We start from the raw sequence: 19,213 nt of genomic DNA on the forward strand, positions 1-19,213 counted from the left end.
GACCCTTTGCTTTACTTTTTTCTTGTCACCTATGGGGGAGAAAATTTTTTAAAGGCAGCATCCCTAAGAAATATTTTTGATGGTTCAGCACGACTGACTCAAGGTAACTTACTACAGACTGTGGTAACTTCTCTGTACCCATCAGAGGCCATGTGCACTAGAATCACATCTCTGAAGAACTCCTGAGTTTTGCACTTGGAAGATGACTACTTACACACTTGAATTGCAGGGAATTGTGAACCTGAAATTAAAAACAGCATGAGTGTTTTAAGTTTCCAACGTCTTCAGGATAAAATCCTTCCCCCGCAGCCATCTGCATTCAGTATAATGCAGTTTCCACCTTCACCTTAACTTTGGCAGGCAATATTTATTGCTGATCGTGTTTCTAATTATGAGCAATCAAGGAATCTGGCAGCAAATGTGAAAGAAGAAGATAGATGGGTAGAGATGTGTTCTCTATCATTATTGACTTTTAACTTCTGACAGGGCTATTAGGAGAAACACAAAATCAATCCTAATTGCCACCAGTAATTAACTTTATGGTATTAAGTGATTTGTGTATTTTCTCAATTCTTCATATTTTAGATCTAGCATCTTTGGGGTACTTCTTAGACTTTAGTCACTAAGCATTTAAACAAATATTGACTGCATATTTCCCATTAGTAAGTCATGAAGAATATTCTTATTTCCATCTTATAGGTGAGGGAATTCAACCAAAAGTGGTAAGAACAGTTATTTAAGCTTTCTTGGTAGGAAATTCGAATTCTAACAACATGACATAGCCATGAACAGAGTAGTGCTAGCCAGGCCACAATGGGATTCTATCCTACTCAGGAAAGATGAGAAACCAGTACAACAGCTCTTGTTGAAATCCTGCCATCAACAACAACCCTGCAGTGTCTGGTCACCTATGGCACTTGAGAGAAAATCCTGGGAGGCCTTTCTAAGACGCCGTTTCTGGTGCTTTGGAGATCTGGTCCAGTCTACCCCATCATGACTTGCCCCATTTGGTCAGCTGGGAGCATGTCAGTCAAGAAACATCACTCCAACTGTGGCTTTTAAGGATACTAGAAAGACTTTGTAGAACAGAGGTGGAAATTCACTTAATTCCATTTACCCTCTCCAGCCTCAGTGTGAAGTTTCTGGAGAAGATATGTGCCAACTTTGTCAGAGGCTCAAAGAAAAAGAATCTAAAAGAGAAAAGCCTGGCTGGCAGGCCCACCAAGACACTGAGAATCACAAGGGAGCAGTTTGTATGGAGGGTCTAAGACATGGGTTAATCCTGATGAGCATCTACAAGCAACCCCTTGTCTCACACAGCCTTTCTGAGATGGCTAAACAGATTATTTCCATCAGTTCTAAGCTAGGAATGGAGGCTGAAGCCACTACTGCAGATACCTAAGCCAACTGTTTTAATAAATTGTAATAAATTGACTCAATCAGTTGTTGAGGAAAAGAAAAGCTTTTTCCAAATATTGGGGAAAAAAACTAATTTGGAAAAAGAAAAAATTCCTGAATTTTCTGAAGGACATATAATATTGTATCTTAATATACTGATCTCAAGAAGCATATTTATCATATTTTATTAATTTAGGAAAATAAATCTTTAGTATAGGACTATTACAAAGTTTTCTAAAGTTCTTTTCTAGTACTCCTCAAAGCAGCACTGTAGCTAACTTGTTGAGTTTATCTGGTAGAAATTTCATTTGGGGATGAGGCATGTGGAAAGGTAATGGAGAGCTTAAGGTCTTTAAATCGAAAGGGGAAGCCATCTTTGTTCTGGATTATGTAAAAGGGATCAAGAGAGTGTGGATTGTGGCGAACTTGAAGGTTTTCTTCAGAATATGATGGTGTTATATGTGCTGTTTTTATCACCTTATAACAGAATTGAGATAAGCAATAAACTGGGCAACGATTATGCCCAGGCCTCAGAAAATAGAGTGTAAGAGGAATGAGAAAGCTCAGGGAGTAAATGCGCTTGCGACCAAGCATGGCTATATGAGTTCAGTCCATAGGACCCATGTGATGGAAGGGCCAGACCTGAGTCCCTCAAGCTGTGCTTTGACCTCCACTCCTGAGTCATGGTGCATGTACACACACACACACACACACACACACACACACACACACACATCATATATACATATCAGAGAAATAAATGGTTTTTAAAATGTAAAGGAAATACAGTTTATTAAGAGAATCTTACAGGTGTGTGGATTCAGGGCTCAACTTCAAAGTGGACAAACCACAAAGCCATTTATTGGTCCAATGTACTTGGTAGGAATTAAAAGTTAAAGTCACCAGAGGTAGGGAAAATCCTTTGGTTTTCTCTCTCCCTCCCCACTTCCCTCCACCTCTCTCTCTATCCAAGAAAATATTTGAACTTTTGCAATTCTCTTCTTCTCTTAGGACTGCAATGAATTTATGAGTCTTTTAAAGGATGGAGAACTTTACTGCACGCGAGAAAATGACCCTGTGCGTGGCCCGGATGGCAAGACCCATGGGAACAAGTGTGCCATGTGCAAGGCTGTCTTGTGAGTAAAAGACACGTAATGCAGCACCTACTGTGAGTCCGGAGAGTAGGAGAAGCCACACGCCTGCAGACTTAGCCATGCACACTATTGTGTCTGAGAGACAATTCCTAAGAGAAGCCACATGCCTGCAGACTTTGACATGTTCAGTACTGTGTCTGAGAGACAATTCCTAGGAGAAGCCACATGCCTGCAGACTTTGACATGTTCACTATTGTGCCTGGGAGACAGTTCCTACTGTGAGTGAGGAAAGTGGGAAAGGCAATGATCCAGGCAGACATATACAATATAATATTATACATGATATTCATTACATATGAAAGGAATGATTGTCTGGAAAGTATCTTCAGGTGAATCTCTCATTTTCATCCCCACTAGTTATAATTCTAGAAGCAGTATACTACTAGACTGTTTTACTTCTTACTAGTTTTCTCAGCAGATAATCCCATATCTGCTAATAAAAAATATTTATCCATTGTCAAATACTCTTTATCTTAGAATTCCAGTTAAGAAGAATATACACAGATTTTATTAGTCACTCTGTACAGTACTTTGGGGAAAATCATATTTCAGGAAATAAACGTAAGTAATGCCTCACACAGAGTGTAGAAGTACATCTAAAACATCCAAATCATTCAAGAGATATTCACTGGGCACAGACAGTGGTCAGTGTGTATAATGATTAATCAAAGATGAATGAGATTGATTCGTGCCAGCAATCATACAATTTGGGGTTTTTTTAAACCTTTGTCACTCACAACACCTTTTCCCTGAGAAATTTTTATTGTACACCTCGGCATGTAAAATAAATACACAATTCAAATACTTATTTGTAACTATCCTGAAAAACTTTAAATAAAACAACTATTTACCATATATTTAATTAGAGAAAATCAAATAAATGGGCACTACTGTTCAGTTGTAAATTAAGAATTAAATCTTGGCTGAATATTTGATAGTGCAGGACACAAAACATTTTCCAAATCTTTCAACGTTGATTAATATTTTGATCATATACTCATCAATGCTGCGAATGCAATTTTGCATAAGTATGCAGTCTTAAATGGCAGAAGTATACTTGAAGTCATCTTAGGAATTGTTGAAAATTCTATACTAATCTGAAGACAAAACTTATTTTAAAAATATTTTATGAAATACAAGTCAGAAACTCACAGAGCAATTTGAAAATCAAATACTCGAATATAATACAATCAAAAGATAAAGTAGCTTACTTCATCTGTGCTGAAGAACGATGATCAAAAGTCTTTAGTTCCCACAATTAAGTCATTATGTTCCTGTACGAACATAAAACTTTTAGTTTATAGGAAAACAAAAGCATTGCAATCCACAACTTGTAATAGTTGTGAGCCTGAGATGAGATCTTAAGCAATTCTTTATGGCATTGAGTAGCTGACATCTCACACGGAGCAGAGCGTGCATAATGTGTGTTCCAAACAAATGCTGAGGCAAAGTCCATGATGCAACACAGGCAATGGGAGGGATCCATTGCATGCTTTGTTGGAAATTAATTTTCAATCATCACACATTCAGAAATCTTTACTGTTGCCATTTTTTTTTTTTTACAACACTCCCATTCATGTCCTTGATCCCTATGGACTGGAAGTGGTCCACCAGCTGTTGTCTGGATCTAAGGTAGTAAACACAAAGCTGGCTTTCAGACTTCAGTGAAGGGAGAGCTAATAGAAAGTTTTGGGTGAAAATGGACCTGAACGTTATAATTTGGATGAGGCTTGTAAATGATGGGGCCATGTGAGAGAATAGCAGAGATACATATGGTCCGAATTAGGAAAACTATGGCATGTAAGAAACCAACATTTAGAACCCAGAAGCTTTACCGACTTTCTGTGTCAAACCAGGGACGTGGACATCAATTCTACATGTAGTGAGGGCTGCAGAAATGCTTCCGTTAGGGGAGGAAATGGCGGCAAAATGGTTCATTTAGGGAAACTGCACACAGCAGCCATCAGTAGAAGAGAAGTCTAACATTCCGAATGTGACTGGCTGGTGCTAGGGGACTGATGGGTTGCCATTACCCAGTGAGGGCCAGCTAGAGGGAGGAAGATACAAGTTGTCACGGTGAGGATGGGTGATAGGAAAATATGAACGGGAGACAGCTATGCAAGCCAGAAGAAGAGATACAGGTGGAGGTAATGTCAATGTCAATGTTTTGTGTTTGAAAAGTGAACAAAAGAGGAAGAAGCTCATGCTTACTAAAGAAAATTATGATTTTGGGGTCCTCTTGTAGATGAAAAAAAAACTTTAAGAAATAAAGTTAATGGTAATGAGCAAACCATTTAGTAAACACTAACTAGCTGGTAGCTAAGTAGATGTTGTTTTTTTTCTTAGTAGGAGGAAAATTTTGCCAAGCAAAGGACTTCCCATAATCCATTTGCTATATTTTCCAAGAAGAGGGCCTATAACACAGATATTAAATGAACCCTGATAAAGTCCATCTAGATTCAATTGATAGGCTCATAGAAAAGTGGTCTTTATTCAGTAAGTTATTGTTCCTTCCACTTTCTGAATTTCAGCGACAGAGAAAAAGAAGAAAGAAGGAAGAAGGAAGAGGAAAATCAGAGAATCACTTCAGGCCATGGCTCTGGTGGTGGGAGACTGAAGGCTAAGGTGAGAGGTAGCCCTTGCTTTCACAGCCTGTGTAGGCGGAACTCATTGCTGGTAAGATTGTGATGGGGTCTGAGGTAAAGGGAAAGACAGAGAGTGCCCAGACAAACAGGTCCTTGGAAGAACAGTCTTCCACCTTAGCTTCTCGGGTAAGATGTTAACAAATCCTGCTGCTGTGTGACTCTTGACTTCTTTAGATCCAGGATTAAATGGGACAGTGAAACTTTCCAGGCTCCCGAGCCTTTTCTAGTTCATTAATCTTCGTGTCAGTATTGATTCTCATCAGCATCTTTACCTTCTTTCACTCTTCTTTATTTCTGAGGATTAGGCTAAGCCTTTGAATTATCTTTTCTGCTCTCCAAAGCAGGACAGTCTGATGAAACAGAACAGACGTAGGAGTCTGTCCAATCGGCCTCTTACCTTATAAACTTATGACCTCATCTCCTTTATCTCAAAGTTCTCTTAAAAAGATAGAGGAAAATAACTTAGATAGGAGAAAACTATTTAGGTACTTTTGAGCATATTTGAGATACTTTGCAGAGAGAGCACGGCATCATTTAATGAGATGCAACATCATCTTATAGACTTCTGCTGACTATTCATCTTCTTATGGCCGTAGGGGGATCAAGGCCATCGCTTTGCTCCCAAATGCACTACCTGTGATAAAAATCTGTCTTTTCTATTTTTTTCTAGTGTGTCTACTTTAGGACAATGAGCTCCCACTCTCAGAAAGTAAATGTGTTCAGGCTGTTTGTCAGTCTTCTCCAGATTGTGGAGTGTGTCTAATGCATATGTTGCCTTTATCTAGAGAAGGAGTCACAAATGACTCTTAAATAAAGAAATAAATGAAAGATTATTTCATTGAAACGTTACACATCTGAACAAACAGAAATGTAGATACAGTTTTCTAACCATAGATTTGTGCTCTCAGAGGTTAGCCACATTTTAATTCCCCTGTGTAAGCATTTAAACACATTAAGTGCTATGAAACTGACCCTTCATAATTAGAACACGGATGACTCTAGTGCCCCTTTTCTCTGTGGACAGCATCCCTAGGTCATGGGCTATCTGCAAGGGTAAAAGGAAAAAATGCTCCTGATAGTGCTTGCTTCATGAGCTTGGCGGGAATAAAAAGACTATACCCACGTGGCCTGCTTTCTTCTCCCTTTTCAGGAGGAATGTGCTCAGTACTGGGAAAGCATGAAAAATGGAGAGCTCAGCTGTACTCGTGAGAGTGACCCTGTACGCGGTGCTGATGGGAAACCATACAACAACAAATGCGTCATGTGTAAAGAGCTGCTGTAAGTGCTTCTCGTAGCAAGTGTGTCCGAAAGACAGCCAAGCCTTTCTCCCAAATGACTGACATTTCTCCTTTCCTATGGCCCCTTCGGTGAAAGTTCTTTTCATCAATCCCAATGCTTCCCTCACTTTTATTTCCTAAGGAACATAAGCCCAAATGGGGGACAAATGATCAAGTGGCCAATTGTCCTGTTTGCCACTGTAATTCTGTGACCTACCAGTGTCATTGTAATATTGTTCATTGCCTTGGCCTAGTGAAATTTAAAGATAGTCATTTGAAATAGCTGAACACAGTTTATGAGAGCCAGGCTCTTGCTGAGTGTATGAAACACACAACGTTTAAGGGAGCCAGGCTCCTGCCAAGTGTATGAAACACACAGCGTTTAAGAGAGCCAGGCTCCTGCCAAGTGTATGAAACACACAGCGTTGAAGAGAGCCAGGCTCTTGCCAAGTGTATGAAACATACTTAACTACAGAAACAGAAGTACTTACTTCTGTTTATTCCCCCTCCCCCCGTGAACAGTATTAGCGTATTTCATGACATAGTTCGACCACTTTGATTAATCTTGTTAGGATCGGTAACACCGTTATTGCTAGTCCAATCTACAAACTGAGTTAGTCCTAGGTGACCCTGAACATTTAGGGATGCTTTTAGTTGTGACATGTAATTATTGCATGATTAGTAAATGTGTTACATCTATTTCTCGCGCCACAAAGTATAATTTATTCATTCTTCACTTCTCTGAGGGTTATGTGATGAACCCTTATACCAATGCTGACATCCTACTGATGAGAAAAATGAAATTGGTTTTCTTAAAAGTCTCATGGAGAATGGACTTAAGGGCTCTAGTTACAGTCCAGTTTTCCTGTACAGCCACCTAGAGCTTACTCTGTATTGTCAGCATGTGTGACATGCATTGTATATTGTGGGTGGGAGACCTGGATTTTACTGGCCAGTGGCCTTCGTTGATTCTCCTGTCTCTTTACCACTGGGATTATAAGCATCTGCCTGAAACCAACCACTGCTTTTCATGTGGGCTCTGGGGATTCGAACTTGGATCCTCATATCTGTGAGGCAAGCAATTTACCAACTGAACTATATTTCCAGACAATTAGTGGAGGTGTCTGACCGAAGGTATGACCAAAATTAGATTTTTCAGCATGCTATGGCATTATAGGAACCCTCTATTTTCAATAATTAAATTGATTAAAGTGCAATGACTTACATTTGTTGGAATTTACTATTTATTTAACTATTTGGGGCCATGCTTTAAGAAATAACATTACAATGATTTTTTTGTCTTAACCTCAAAATCATGAACCACGGCTCTAGGAAAGTGGACCAAGACTGGAGATGAATTTGGATAGAAATTGTGAAGGCTGTAATCAAATGATTTGATAATGTATTTTGTGGTGAAGGACCTCCTACCCTGGAATCATAGTAATGGAACAGGCTGTGCTCTCAGAGAGTAGAGAAACTCACTGTGAAAAAGAAGGTTTAGGACACAAGCCATCAGACCCATTCATCCTGCACATGCATTTGTGCCAACAAGATGACTATTCGACCCTTTCCCTCATAGGCAGAAAGACATAGAGGAAAGAAATAAAAATTCTGCCGAAAGATCAAACGGGACTGGCTCAGCCACGGGAAAGGTAAGTCAGTGCCAACAGATTGGTGCAAACCATCCAAAGTGTGGAAAGAAGTTGGTGCTGATGTAGTTAGTGGAGATCTTCCTTTCAGGATGTCAGAGCTAACATTGGATTTTATATCGCTATAAAATGTCACTCTAGACCCTGGCTCACAGTACTGCAGGTACTTACATTACCTTACATTACCTTACATTCATGCAGGTCAGAGGTTCTGAATGACCCCACTAAAACCAAGGGGTCGGCAGAGCTGCGCTCCTTTGTGGAAGTCCCAGGATATGAAATTCCTTTGCTGTCTCTTGACTTCCAGGAGTCGCCTGCGTTCGTTAATTTGTGGCTGCCTTCTAGTCAGCATGCTTACTCACGGCTGATTCTCTATCCTTCTGTGACTCTTCTGCTTGAGCAAAAACCCTCATGGTGGCAATGAGTCCTCCCCCCCCAGTCCCGAATAACCTTCGCACTTCAAATACAACTTATTGGTGCTCTTAATTTTCCATTTAGATGATTACATTAACTGATAAAACAACACATCTACACACTCCACACAATGACATGGATGTCCTTAGGTCATAATCCTGCCTACCTCAGCAAGGTTAAGTGGCTGCCAGATGTGTGAATGGAAACCTTTGGCTTTTCAAACCCAATAAAATACTTTATGAAAAAAGCATTCTTGATTATCTTTCCTCGTTTATTTTCAGGATGTATGCGACCAGTTTAGAAGCCAAATGAAAAACGGGAAACTCCTCTGTACTCGGGAAAGTGACCCTACCCGGGGTCCAGATGGCAAGACTCACGGCAACAAGTGTGTCATGTGCAAGGAGAGATTGTAAGTGTCTTCCCAACCACTGTTTTGGCTGTGCGTCCAGACAGTATAGTAACCACGCTGAACAGTGAACGCTTTATAAGTGAGTCCTGTAACTAATGAGACACGTATTCACTTTGGTAGAAATGTTTCTTCCCAATTTTTCTCTCAGGGAAAGAGAGGCTGCTGAAAAGAAAAAGAAAGAGGATGAAGCCAAGAGAAACACGGAGACAAACAAGAATGATAAGGAGGTAATATGTCAGACACGTTAATACCTGAATTTGGGGGATTCATGTTAAGGAGATGGAGGTGATGGCTTTGGAGCCAGTATGAAATTACCTTTTTAGAAATTGAGCTTAATCAGGAGAGAAGACCTTGCACCCATGGGAGCATGGTTGGGCCACAGTGACGTAGGTGAATATTATCAGGGAAGATGAATCATAATGGGACTGTGAGGTGAAAGAACATTATACTCTTTCTAAAAACATTAAGAGGTATATTTTTGCACATTCATTTTTTTCCTCCACAGAAGATAAGGGGCAAAGATAAGGGAAGTTAGAGACCGGAGCTAGCAGGGAAGGTACTCCCTGACTCTTTCAGGCAGGGCTCTGGTCTCTTAGACTCTCATGCCACAGGCCCACCCAAATATTCATTGTACAGGGAATTCATGTAACTGTTTTTTTTTTTTTTTTTTTTTTTTTTTTTTTGGTTTTTCGAGACAGGGTTTCTCTGTGGCTTTGGAGCGTGTCCTGGAACTAGCTCTTGTAGACCAGGCTGGTCTCGAACTCACAGAGATCCGCCTGCCTCTGCCTCCTGAGTGCTGGGATTAAAGGCGTGCGCCACCACCGCCCGGCTATGTAACTGTTTTGAAGTGCCCATTCTCTCCCAATTATTGAGGATATGACAATAAACAGAAAAATGGTTAGCTCTACCAAAACAAGCATAACACTTATGACTTAAAAACAACTCTAACGCAGGTGCTACACATTCTCAGGACCAGCAACAAATATCAGTGTTGTGACTATACTAAGAAGATTTCATTTGAAGCTTTAAAAAGTATTTGGGACACAGGAAGGGCTTGGGCTTGGGAGTGGGGCAAGAAAAGGAAAGGACCAAAAAGTTCAATCAAGAAAAGAAATAAATTTGGAGTATGTATGGTAACATGACCAGATGGTACTTGACTGCCACCTAGTGTTCAATTCGGGGCATTATCCATAGTGCTCTCCTTTACGCAATGAAGAAACAGAAGAGCCATGCAGCTCTCTTCTCACCTATGAAATCCAATTAGAAAGAAAAAACTGCAGTCTATATGCAGAATATTGCTTTGAAATCTGTCAAAAGAGAGCTATATATTTCTTTATAATGTAAACCAAAATAAGATTTGCTCTTATGTTTAAACAGTTTGCAAAATCTATTTTGTGAATTTCTCTGATGTTACAGCTAAGAGACAGGGACCACACACAAACAATAAGTAGATCAGAAGGTCAGATCCTGAAAGCTGGCAGTAAAATGTACCATGATAATGAGTATCATCATTCGTGTGTGTGGGTGTGTGTAGATAGTGTGTGTGCGTGCATGCATGCATGTGTGTGCATCTGTGAGCTTGAGTGTGCATGTGTGTATGTGTGCACACATATGCTATTGTTAGCAGCTGGAAACAATAACTGTAGTTGATTCTAACTGAAAATGATGTTTTTGAGACAAATAATACAGTGATCAGACACTCAGTTCCAGAGATAACTTTAAGAATTCAGTGCATAGCCGGGCGGTGGTGGCGCACGCCTTTAATCCCAGCACTCAGGAGGCAAAGGCAGGCGGATCTCTGTGAGTTCGAGGCCAGCCTGGTCTACAAGAGCTAGCTCCAGGACAGGCCCTAAAAAAGCTGCAGAGAAACCCTGTCTCAAAAAACCAAAAAAAAAAAACAAAAAAAGAATTCAGTGCATAAAGTAAGCATGGGATTGTCTATAGGAGAAAAAAAGCAACTACAATCTAAGTCACTATCAGTATTTTAGTGAGTGTCTCCAAAGGTCTCTTTGTAGTTAGAGGGAGTTTAAGGTAAAGTTTCATGGGACCAATTCCTTTGGCATTGTTTTATGGTTGATTTTTTTTTTAAATAAAAAATCCCAGTTCTATTTTCTTACAAATGGTGGCTTTGTTCGCTTCCATGGAAAAACAAAGAAGTAAAAATAAGGGAGCTCGCTCAGTAGATAGCTGGTCACAAACCCAGTGTTTACCTTGATTGTTTAGTATTTCTGAGTCTTTTCTAAAATGAAAAATTAGGTGCACATCATATAAGCTGATGTAATTCACATAATAGAAAATATTTTAAACATGTGGTTATGTGGCAAGCTGGCTCAGAAGGTAACATGACAATTGCCCCCAAGCTTGGAACTCTGGGTTTGATCAGAGGAATTCATGTAGTGGAATGAGAAAACCAAACTCCTGCAGCTCCCCCTGAATCTCACATGTGCCGTGGTAAGCGTGCCCACACACATGTACACATACACAGCCGATAAATGCAAAACTATCATTACAGAACAGAACTGTGGGTTTATGTGTTTGAATGTCTTGCCAGATGAATATTTTCAGTCCATTCTGTATTTTGAGGCCTATTTTTACATGTGGAATAGTGAGCACAGCTGCAGACAGGCAGATTTGGGACATAACATCACGGAAGACTTTGTACAAATGAGATGAGCTGTCTTAGGCAGCGATGAAATTCCCCTGGAGAAGACAAGTCGAACGAAGTACCTTAAATCATAGTCCATTCTCTGAAATCTCGTTTTCTCTATTTTCTTCCATACTTTATGAGTCCGTGCCTAACTTTCATGGTGCTTTCAGACTCTAAATCCTGTCTAAGGTTGTAATATTTTCTCTGTCCTCTTGTCAGGATCAATGCCATGAATTCCGGAGCATGCAGAGAGATGGGAAGCTGATCTGCACCAGAGAAAATGATCCTATCCGAGGCCCAGATGGCAAGACGCATGTCAACAAGTGTGCCATGTGTCAGAGCATGTTGTACGTGAGCATGCCTGTTGATTGTTTTTATAAATCACATGTTAACAAGTGTATATGTCAGAGTATGTTGTACATGAACAGATTTGTTGATGAGTTTGATAAATCATGCTTGTTTGATGGGAAAGAATTTCTGTCATTTAAAAACCTATGACACTTGGTTTTATACATTATAGACAAATACATCCTCATTTATAAAGACTAGTGTTAGTTTTCAAAGCACTCAACAAGAAGCTATTCTTGTAACCAATGAGAAGTGTAGTCATACCTTGGTCGTCTAAGGTAGGAAACAATCGTGATACATTTACAAGTCAATGACTTTTGTTTATTTATCATTTTTATTTATCTCTTCATTTTATTTATTTATTTTGGTTTTTTGAAACAGGGTTTCTCTGTGTAACAGTTCTGGCTGTCCTGGAACTCACTTTGTAAACCAGGCTGGCCACGAACTCACAGAGTTCTGCCTGTCTCTGCCTCCCAAGTGCTGGGACTGGACACCACCTCTGGGCAATTGGTATCTTTTAAACAAAAAAGCTCAGTCACTGATGTGACCGTGTATGTCATGGGACTTCAGGCCATCTTGTGTGTGAAAGAGTCACAATGACAACACACTTTTTGTTGAGATTCAAGATTAGTTTGTTTTCTAAAACGTGGGTAAACTTTAAAGCATTGTAACTACATGAAAATTAAACAAACCAGAGCTTAAGTAGAAGCAACTGTCTAAGTATCAAAAAAAAGGAGAAATGAAGCTACAGTCTGAAATAAACCCATTCCCTTAAGAAGCAACAGCCCTTTAGGATCCTTTGAATTGTGACGATAGGAAAGCAACAGAATCGGTGATCACAGAGTGTGCTGCCACGGCAGAGTGTGAACAGTCTATCCACTGAGTGTGCTGCCATGGCAGAGTGTGAACAGTCCATCCATTGAGTGTGCTGCCATGGCAGAGTGTGAACAGTCCATCCATTGAGTGTGCTGCCACGGTAGAGTGTGAACAGTCCATCCATCAGAGACAACAGATAGAAACGTGTATCTAGGTGTTTTTAAGGCATGAGACTATAGTGTTATGTTTGTTAATGTTTAGCATTGGAAACATACTTGGTTAAAGATAATTCAGCATAATCCTCGAAATATGTATTGGTTTCTTTTTTTCCTGCAGCGAACGAGAAGCTACTGAAAGAAAAATGAGGAATGAAGAAAACTCAGGTCCTCAGCCTGCAAATGAGGGAAAGGTTGTGTTTTAACAGATAAGATACTGACCTTAGCTAACTCACCTTTCTATGTAGTCTTTAGTAAGAAAGATACTAACGTTTTACTTTAAATTTTGATTTTGACAACACTCTCACTTTCAGTCATAATGCAAGATATATCAACACACACCACACTCACACACCACAGACACCACACACACACCACACACACCCCATACACACACACAACAAACACAACACACACACCCCATATACACCCCATACACACACAACACACATAACACACCCCATACACATACAACACACACACAACACATACACACAACAGACAAACCACACAAATACACACCCCACACTACATTCACACATCCCCCACTCCCCACACCCTCTACACACCCCATACTAAGCACACACACACACACACACACACACACACACACACACACGGAGTTAATCCTTTAAAAATTCTTAGAGAGTGTTGAGGAGAGGCTGTGCTCTGTCTCCCGGGCTGCTGCCGCGGGGTCAGGAACTCACTCGAGCTCTATTGGGTTTAATGGTGACCCAAGAAACATGTGCTTACCAGTGTGGAGGCCCAAAAATGTGAGCCTGTTTCCACCTTGTTTGATGATCAGAGAGTTTAAAGTTGCTCAATTGTTAACAAGTGTAGCTACACATCCTGACTCAGGATGTGATTACTTGGTTCTTTTGATATTAAGATGGTTCATACAAGTAGATCCACTCCATCCTGACAGATGGTCAGGATATGGAAGCATACTTATGCTCCTTCTGTAATATGAGGTTTGACCTGGGGAGTGGCTGCCTTCAGGATACTTGTTCTAGGGTAGCTTCACTGCCTAAACAACAGAATGCTAATGACTTGATGCCTCAAAGTGTTAAAGCAATTAACTGTTCAGTTGTCCTTTGTATGTTAATGAAGTCTTTTGTTACCTTTTTCCCCCTTTTGTATTGGGGTATAAAAGCATATGGAAAATTAAATGTGGATGATTTCAGTAAAAAAAAAATATTCTTAGAGAATTCTACTATAGTATATGTCAATTTTTGTCTTTCTGCTTTAACAGAAATATGCTTTGGAAAACTAGAGGACACAGCCTTCTTCCACCTCAACTGCATGCTCATCTTTGACACTTTAAACATGAAAGGAGGCTTTGGGTAGCTTCTTGATGTTGACCTTAATGAGTCCTGTAGCTAACAGACATTCTAAGCCTTCTGTAAAGCTTGTCTTTACAGACTTCTGTTCTCTCCAGATGGTGTTCTCCACATCCATGAATAAGTAGTATGCGTGTATTGCAGTACTTCCTCTCTTCACAAGACTGAAAAGAAGGCAGATATCATCCCTTGGTCATTGCACAGTGGTCATTGCATTCTCTTTAGCCTAGAGTGCTTTGATATTCTCCTTGGCTTAAGATGGTGGGAAAGGGAGAGGACAGATGATAGGCAGGTGAATCAGCAGTAGGTGAGACATGACTATAAAGTATTTTCTTATGTTTTCCTACCTCTCAGGACCAGTGTGGAGAAGTTCACAACACAGCAGGCAATGCAAAACCTAGGCAGGCCAGGAGTTCTTTGCCCTCCGTGGCTGGGATCAGCGAAGTGAGTACCAGCCCAGAACCAAAAATATCTCCTAAAGTCGAATTTGAGAAAACCACCCAGAGACAAAGAGAAAGCCCATGCTCACCTCCCTATCTCATTCCCTAGGATGAGTGCAGCGAGTTTCGAAAGCTCATGAGGAATGACAAGCTTCTCTGTTCACAAAAGGATGACCCAGTGCTTGGTACTGATGGAGTGCTCTATCAACACAAGTGCCACATGTGCAGAGCTATCCTGTGAGTAAACGCATTGTTCTCAGCCAGCAGGAGGCGCACCATTTTACAAATTGCTGCTGAAACACATCTATGTGCTCCTGAGTCCAAGAGAATCAGTAATATGGCCAAGGGCTGCAAGTTAAGACAACCAATACAGCAGAAAGAGTGCTTGGGTTTGGAGACAGGAAACAAAGGTGTGTCTCCTCACCAGGGCACTCATTCCAAATCCTTGGTCTAAAACCACATGAGAAGCAAAAGAAAAGTCATTAAAAATATGAAATTTTATGCCCTAGAATGCATTGAATAAGGGTCTCAAGGGCTAAATGATTTGACTGATGAACAAACATATTTCAAGATGAGTGGACACCATAATGGTTAAAAGCACCCATGAATACTCCTTAGTTTTTCACAGAGAATGTTCTTACGGTGGGGATGGACTGTCAGTTCTGCTCAGTATTGGTCACCTTTGTGCGCTTTTAAAGCATCTCATTCTGGTCATATCCTGATGGAGTACTCTAGGGTTCCCTCATGTTTTCCTGGGACAGACTTTTTCTATGAGACGTTACAGAGGTTATGCAAAGATTTTTTTAAATGTTTTTTTTTTCCTTTCTTCTTCTAGTGAAAAGGAAGCTTTGGAAAGGCCTGGACTCCAAGGAAATCCATCACACATTAGAGTTACTAAAGAAGAAGGTGATCCAGGATTTTCCAGCTCCTCTGAGGTAAGGAGTTTCTCCTTGAAATATTATGCCAGCCGCTTCTGTCCTCCAGCAGTTGGGGAGTCTGCAGCTCAAAGCCAGCTCAGGGGAAGCATCATAATAGCTTTTGGCCCAGTGAGTACAATTTGTTTGTGAAATTTTATTGTCTTCACTATAGACACAGGAGGAAGTGTGGCAGAGATAAGGAAGCACGGGTTTTGCATATTTCTTTTGCCACCACGGAAGACAGAGACCAGAGTAGCTCCTGGGGAGGTAGAGACCAAAGTTAGTAAGGGAGGTATGGACTAATTTCTTTTTCAGAACGGAATCTGATCTCTTAGAGTTGCCAAAATCTTAAAGAGGCAGGTCCACACCAAGGGTCATTGCAAAGGGAATTCATTAAGAATGAATATTGTTTCTAGCATTAATATTATTCTAGACTCTTTCCTAGAAGCATGTCCTAGCTTACTATGCCTCAGATCATTAAAGAATTCCACTTACTGCTTCATTCTTTGTGGGGGGGGGGGTTGTCACTGTTATTTTTTTTCTTTTTGGCACACTAATATTCGCTAGTTAAAAGAAGCCAAAGCCCACCCAGTATGATGTGAAATAATGTATGCATTTGAATGATGCACCACAGTCCTGTTCTTAATCATTGACTGAGATGCCATTAGGAAAACCAATATTTCTCCAATCCTATGTAATCCCTTGAAAGTCTTAAGCAACTTTGCTCTCTACTTTACCTGTGCAGGACTCTGACATATGTAAACACTACCGAATATTGCCCAGGATGGGTTATCTATGCCCAAAGAATATTCAGCCTATCTGTGGGGATGATGGCCAAACCTACGCCAACCCCTGCATGCTCTGTCATGAAAACCTGTAAGTACCCAAATTATACTATCTCCTCTTCCAGTGTGAAGGTTTCCAGTGCTCTGATATTAACTAGATATCTATCAAGTTATCTGTTGCCACCATCCCAACATTCAAAATGTGTTTATTTTTAAAATGAATAGTATATAACAGTATCCTTTTAATATACTTGCCCGTCGCCGGGCGATGGTGGCGCACGCCTTTAATCCCAGCACTCGGGAGGCAGAGGCAGGCGGATCTCTGTGAGTTCAAGGCCAGCCTGGTCTACAAGAGCTAGTTCCAGGACAGGCTCTAAAAAAGCTGCAGAGAAACCCTGTCTCGAAAAACCAATATATATATATATATATATATATATATATATATATATATATACTTGCCCGTCTCTATTACTTCATAAAAGTAATAGAGTGATAGGAGAAGAGGAAGGAGCGGTGGTGAGATCACAATGATTGAGAAACACCTCTATATAAGACTGTGTAGATTCGTATAGATTCATGAAAGTGTGACCATCATCCATCTGGCATACAGGAAGAGAAAGCAGTTGAGAACCACCGTATATATGGTGTCTGTACCACTTACAATGTCTGAGAAATCGCAGGACTGTAAGACAGTCATTGGTTTCCCAGCGTCTCTAAGCCTTCTTGAAGGAGCTAATACCATGCAATAAATATGCTAGATGAATGCCATATATGATGCCTGTCCTTAGCTTTGACACTGGCTGTACATGTTCGCCAATTATCTCATCACGTGAACTCTCAATGTCTGCCTTGGAAGAAGGTGGAGACTATTCGTTAAGTTCACTGATAACTGAGAAGAACGTGGATATGAAAGTATAGGCGAAGTGCCAGAGCTGTTTAGTTCTTTCATGGCTAAGGAAGGTGGGGCTAGACCTCATAGAGAAGATTCAGGATTTCTCATGGAAGAGGGACCAATATTTAGTGAAGGGTTGGATCAAGCTATAGGGCATCAGCTTCAATTAAGCCGATTATGCTTCTGTGGTAGATGCTGGATTTCGCCCCAGCAACAAAGATGAGAAGCAGAATCTTCCTTCACAAAATTTCTTAAGTTAAAAGTCTTGAAATTCTCTCAAGTATCATTTCAGGTTCAAGAAATAACCCCATATTATTGTATTTTTGTTCTATTGTCTATCCCCAAAGTTATATTATAGATACTTGATATAGTCAAACTTTTTTCTGGGATCTAATTTTTTAGCCTTCAAAACAAAGTCACGTGGGACAGTGAGATGATTCAGCAGGTGAGGACGCTGACTGTTCATACTTGTCTACTTGAACTCAATCCCAGAACCCACCACAGTAATTGCAGTGAATTGGTTCTTAAAAGTTATCCTTGACCTCTCCATCTGTGCCATGGTACATACGTTCCAGTGCTCATAACACACACACACACATACACACAAATACACCCATGGGCACACAGTCATACACACATGTACATACAAAGAAACACACATACACATGCACAGACACACATGAGCACACACACCGACTGAAATGGAAATGTATAAAAAAGCAAAAGCTTTGGATTAAAAATCACAATTCTATCTTGGTTGAAATGTGGTGAAATAGGCTCAGAACTAGAAGATGAGTTCGGAACAGAAGAGATTAACCAAAACTAGATGATGTTAAGCAGAAAATGGTTCAGTGAATTAGACTTTTATGCCAATTAAGTATGTTTGGCATTCATACATCACCTACATCTGTTTATCATTTGATCTGAATATTTTTCACGTCATTGAAGCATCTCTTCTTTTTTAGGATCCGTCAGACTAATACACGCATACGTAGTCAAGGGAAGTGTGAAGAGAGCAGCAACCCGGAAACAATACCTGCTGAAACACCTGCATCTGTGAGTGCATTGGCCTTTGGGTTATGGTGGTAGCTACTGTGGGTTCTAATTTGGTTTGTGCACTGGGAAATAAGAATTTGTCTGACTGGGAAAGTCACACTAGTACGTCATATGACTCGAGAATTGTCCACATTATTACCAGGATGATTAAGTATTATTGAAGCATGTGGTAATAAGCTTATGCCAATTATAAGACGAGATGGAGGCCAAGAGAGGCAGATCGTAACAGCTTGATTGAAACCAGTTCTATGTAATGTTTATGTCTTTGTGTATTGCAAAGAATTTAATTTTCCTCAATGCTCTTATTTAAATACCTAACAGAATACTTGAACATGTATTACTTACTTTGAAAGTCTCCCTGGTGACTCTATCTGAAATCCCTTTCACAGGTTAGATGACAATGAACTAGATAAGAGAGAAGCATTTAAATGAAAAAAAAATGTGGTGTAATAAGCTAAAAATTGGTTAGTTTTTTGATGTTTTTCATATAGGATATTTCTAATGAATCACATAAATACTCTTAATATCTCAATGAATTATTGAAAACATTCAATATACACTGACTTTAGAATACTTGTCATAGCATCTAAGAATTAATTGCATCTATAATCATCATCATTATTATCAACACAAAGATGGAATTTAAGAAAATTTCTAAAGCATGAACTTAGAAGAAAAAGAAATATGGACATAGTTGTTATTTAATTTAAATAAATAAATTAGTTTAACTAATTTTATTTCAAGAGAGTTATTATATCTAATGAATAATATTCCAGTACTGATATTTACTAGAAATACTTGTTTTTATATT

The 19,213-nt window shown here is 39.9% G+C and overlaps 1 protein-coding gene across 1 annotated transcript in view; it reads left to right on the forward strand.

Moving 5' to 3' along the window:
- Positions 1–18,435, forward strand: part of Spink5 (serine peptidase inhibitor Kazal type 5) — a 54,852-nt gene extending 36,417 nt beyond the window's left edge. The window contains exons 16-28 of the mRNA XM_042055168.1: positions 2,410–2,534; positions 5,084–5,177; positions 6,348–6,475; positions 8,054–8,126; positions 8,819–8,946; positions 9,095–9,173; positions 11,813–11,940; positions 13,094–13,166; positions 14,667–14,756; positions 14,862–14,989; positions 15,588–15,687; positions 16,415–16,545; positions 18,312–18,435. Coding sequence (XP_041911102.1) covers positions 2,410–2,534; positions 5,084–5,177; positions 6,348–6,475; positions 8,054–8,126; positions 8,819–8,946; positions 9,095–9,173; positions 11,813–11,940; positions 13,094–13,166; positions 14,667–14,756; positions 14,862–14,989; positions 15,588–15,687; positions 16,415–16,545; positions 18,312–18,435 — 1,401 coding nt within the window. The remainder of the gene's footprint in view (positions 1–2,409; positions 2,535–5,083; positions 5,178–6,347; positions 6,476–8,053; positions 8,127–8,818; positions 8,947–9,094; positions 9,174–11,812; positions 11,941–13,093; positions 13,167–14,666; positions 14,757–14,861; positions 14,990–15,587; positions 15,688–16,414; positions 16,546–18,311) is intronic.
- Positions 18,436–19,213: the final 778 nt, after the last annotated feature.

This window comes from Arvicola amphibius, chromosome 5, assembly GCF_903992535.2.
Source record: "Arvicola amphibius chromosome 5, mArvAmp1.2, whole genome shotgun sequence".
NCBI classification, from domain to species: Eukaryota; Metazoa; Chordata; class Mammalia; order Rodentia; family Cricetidae; genus Arvicola; species Arvicola amphibius.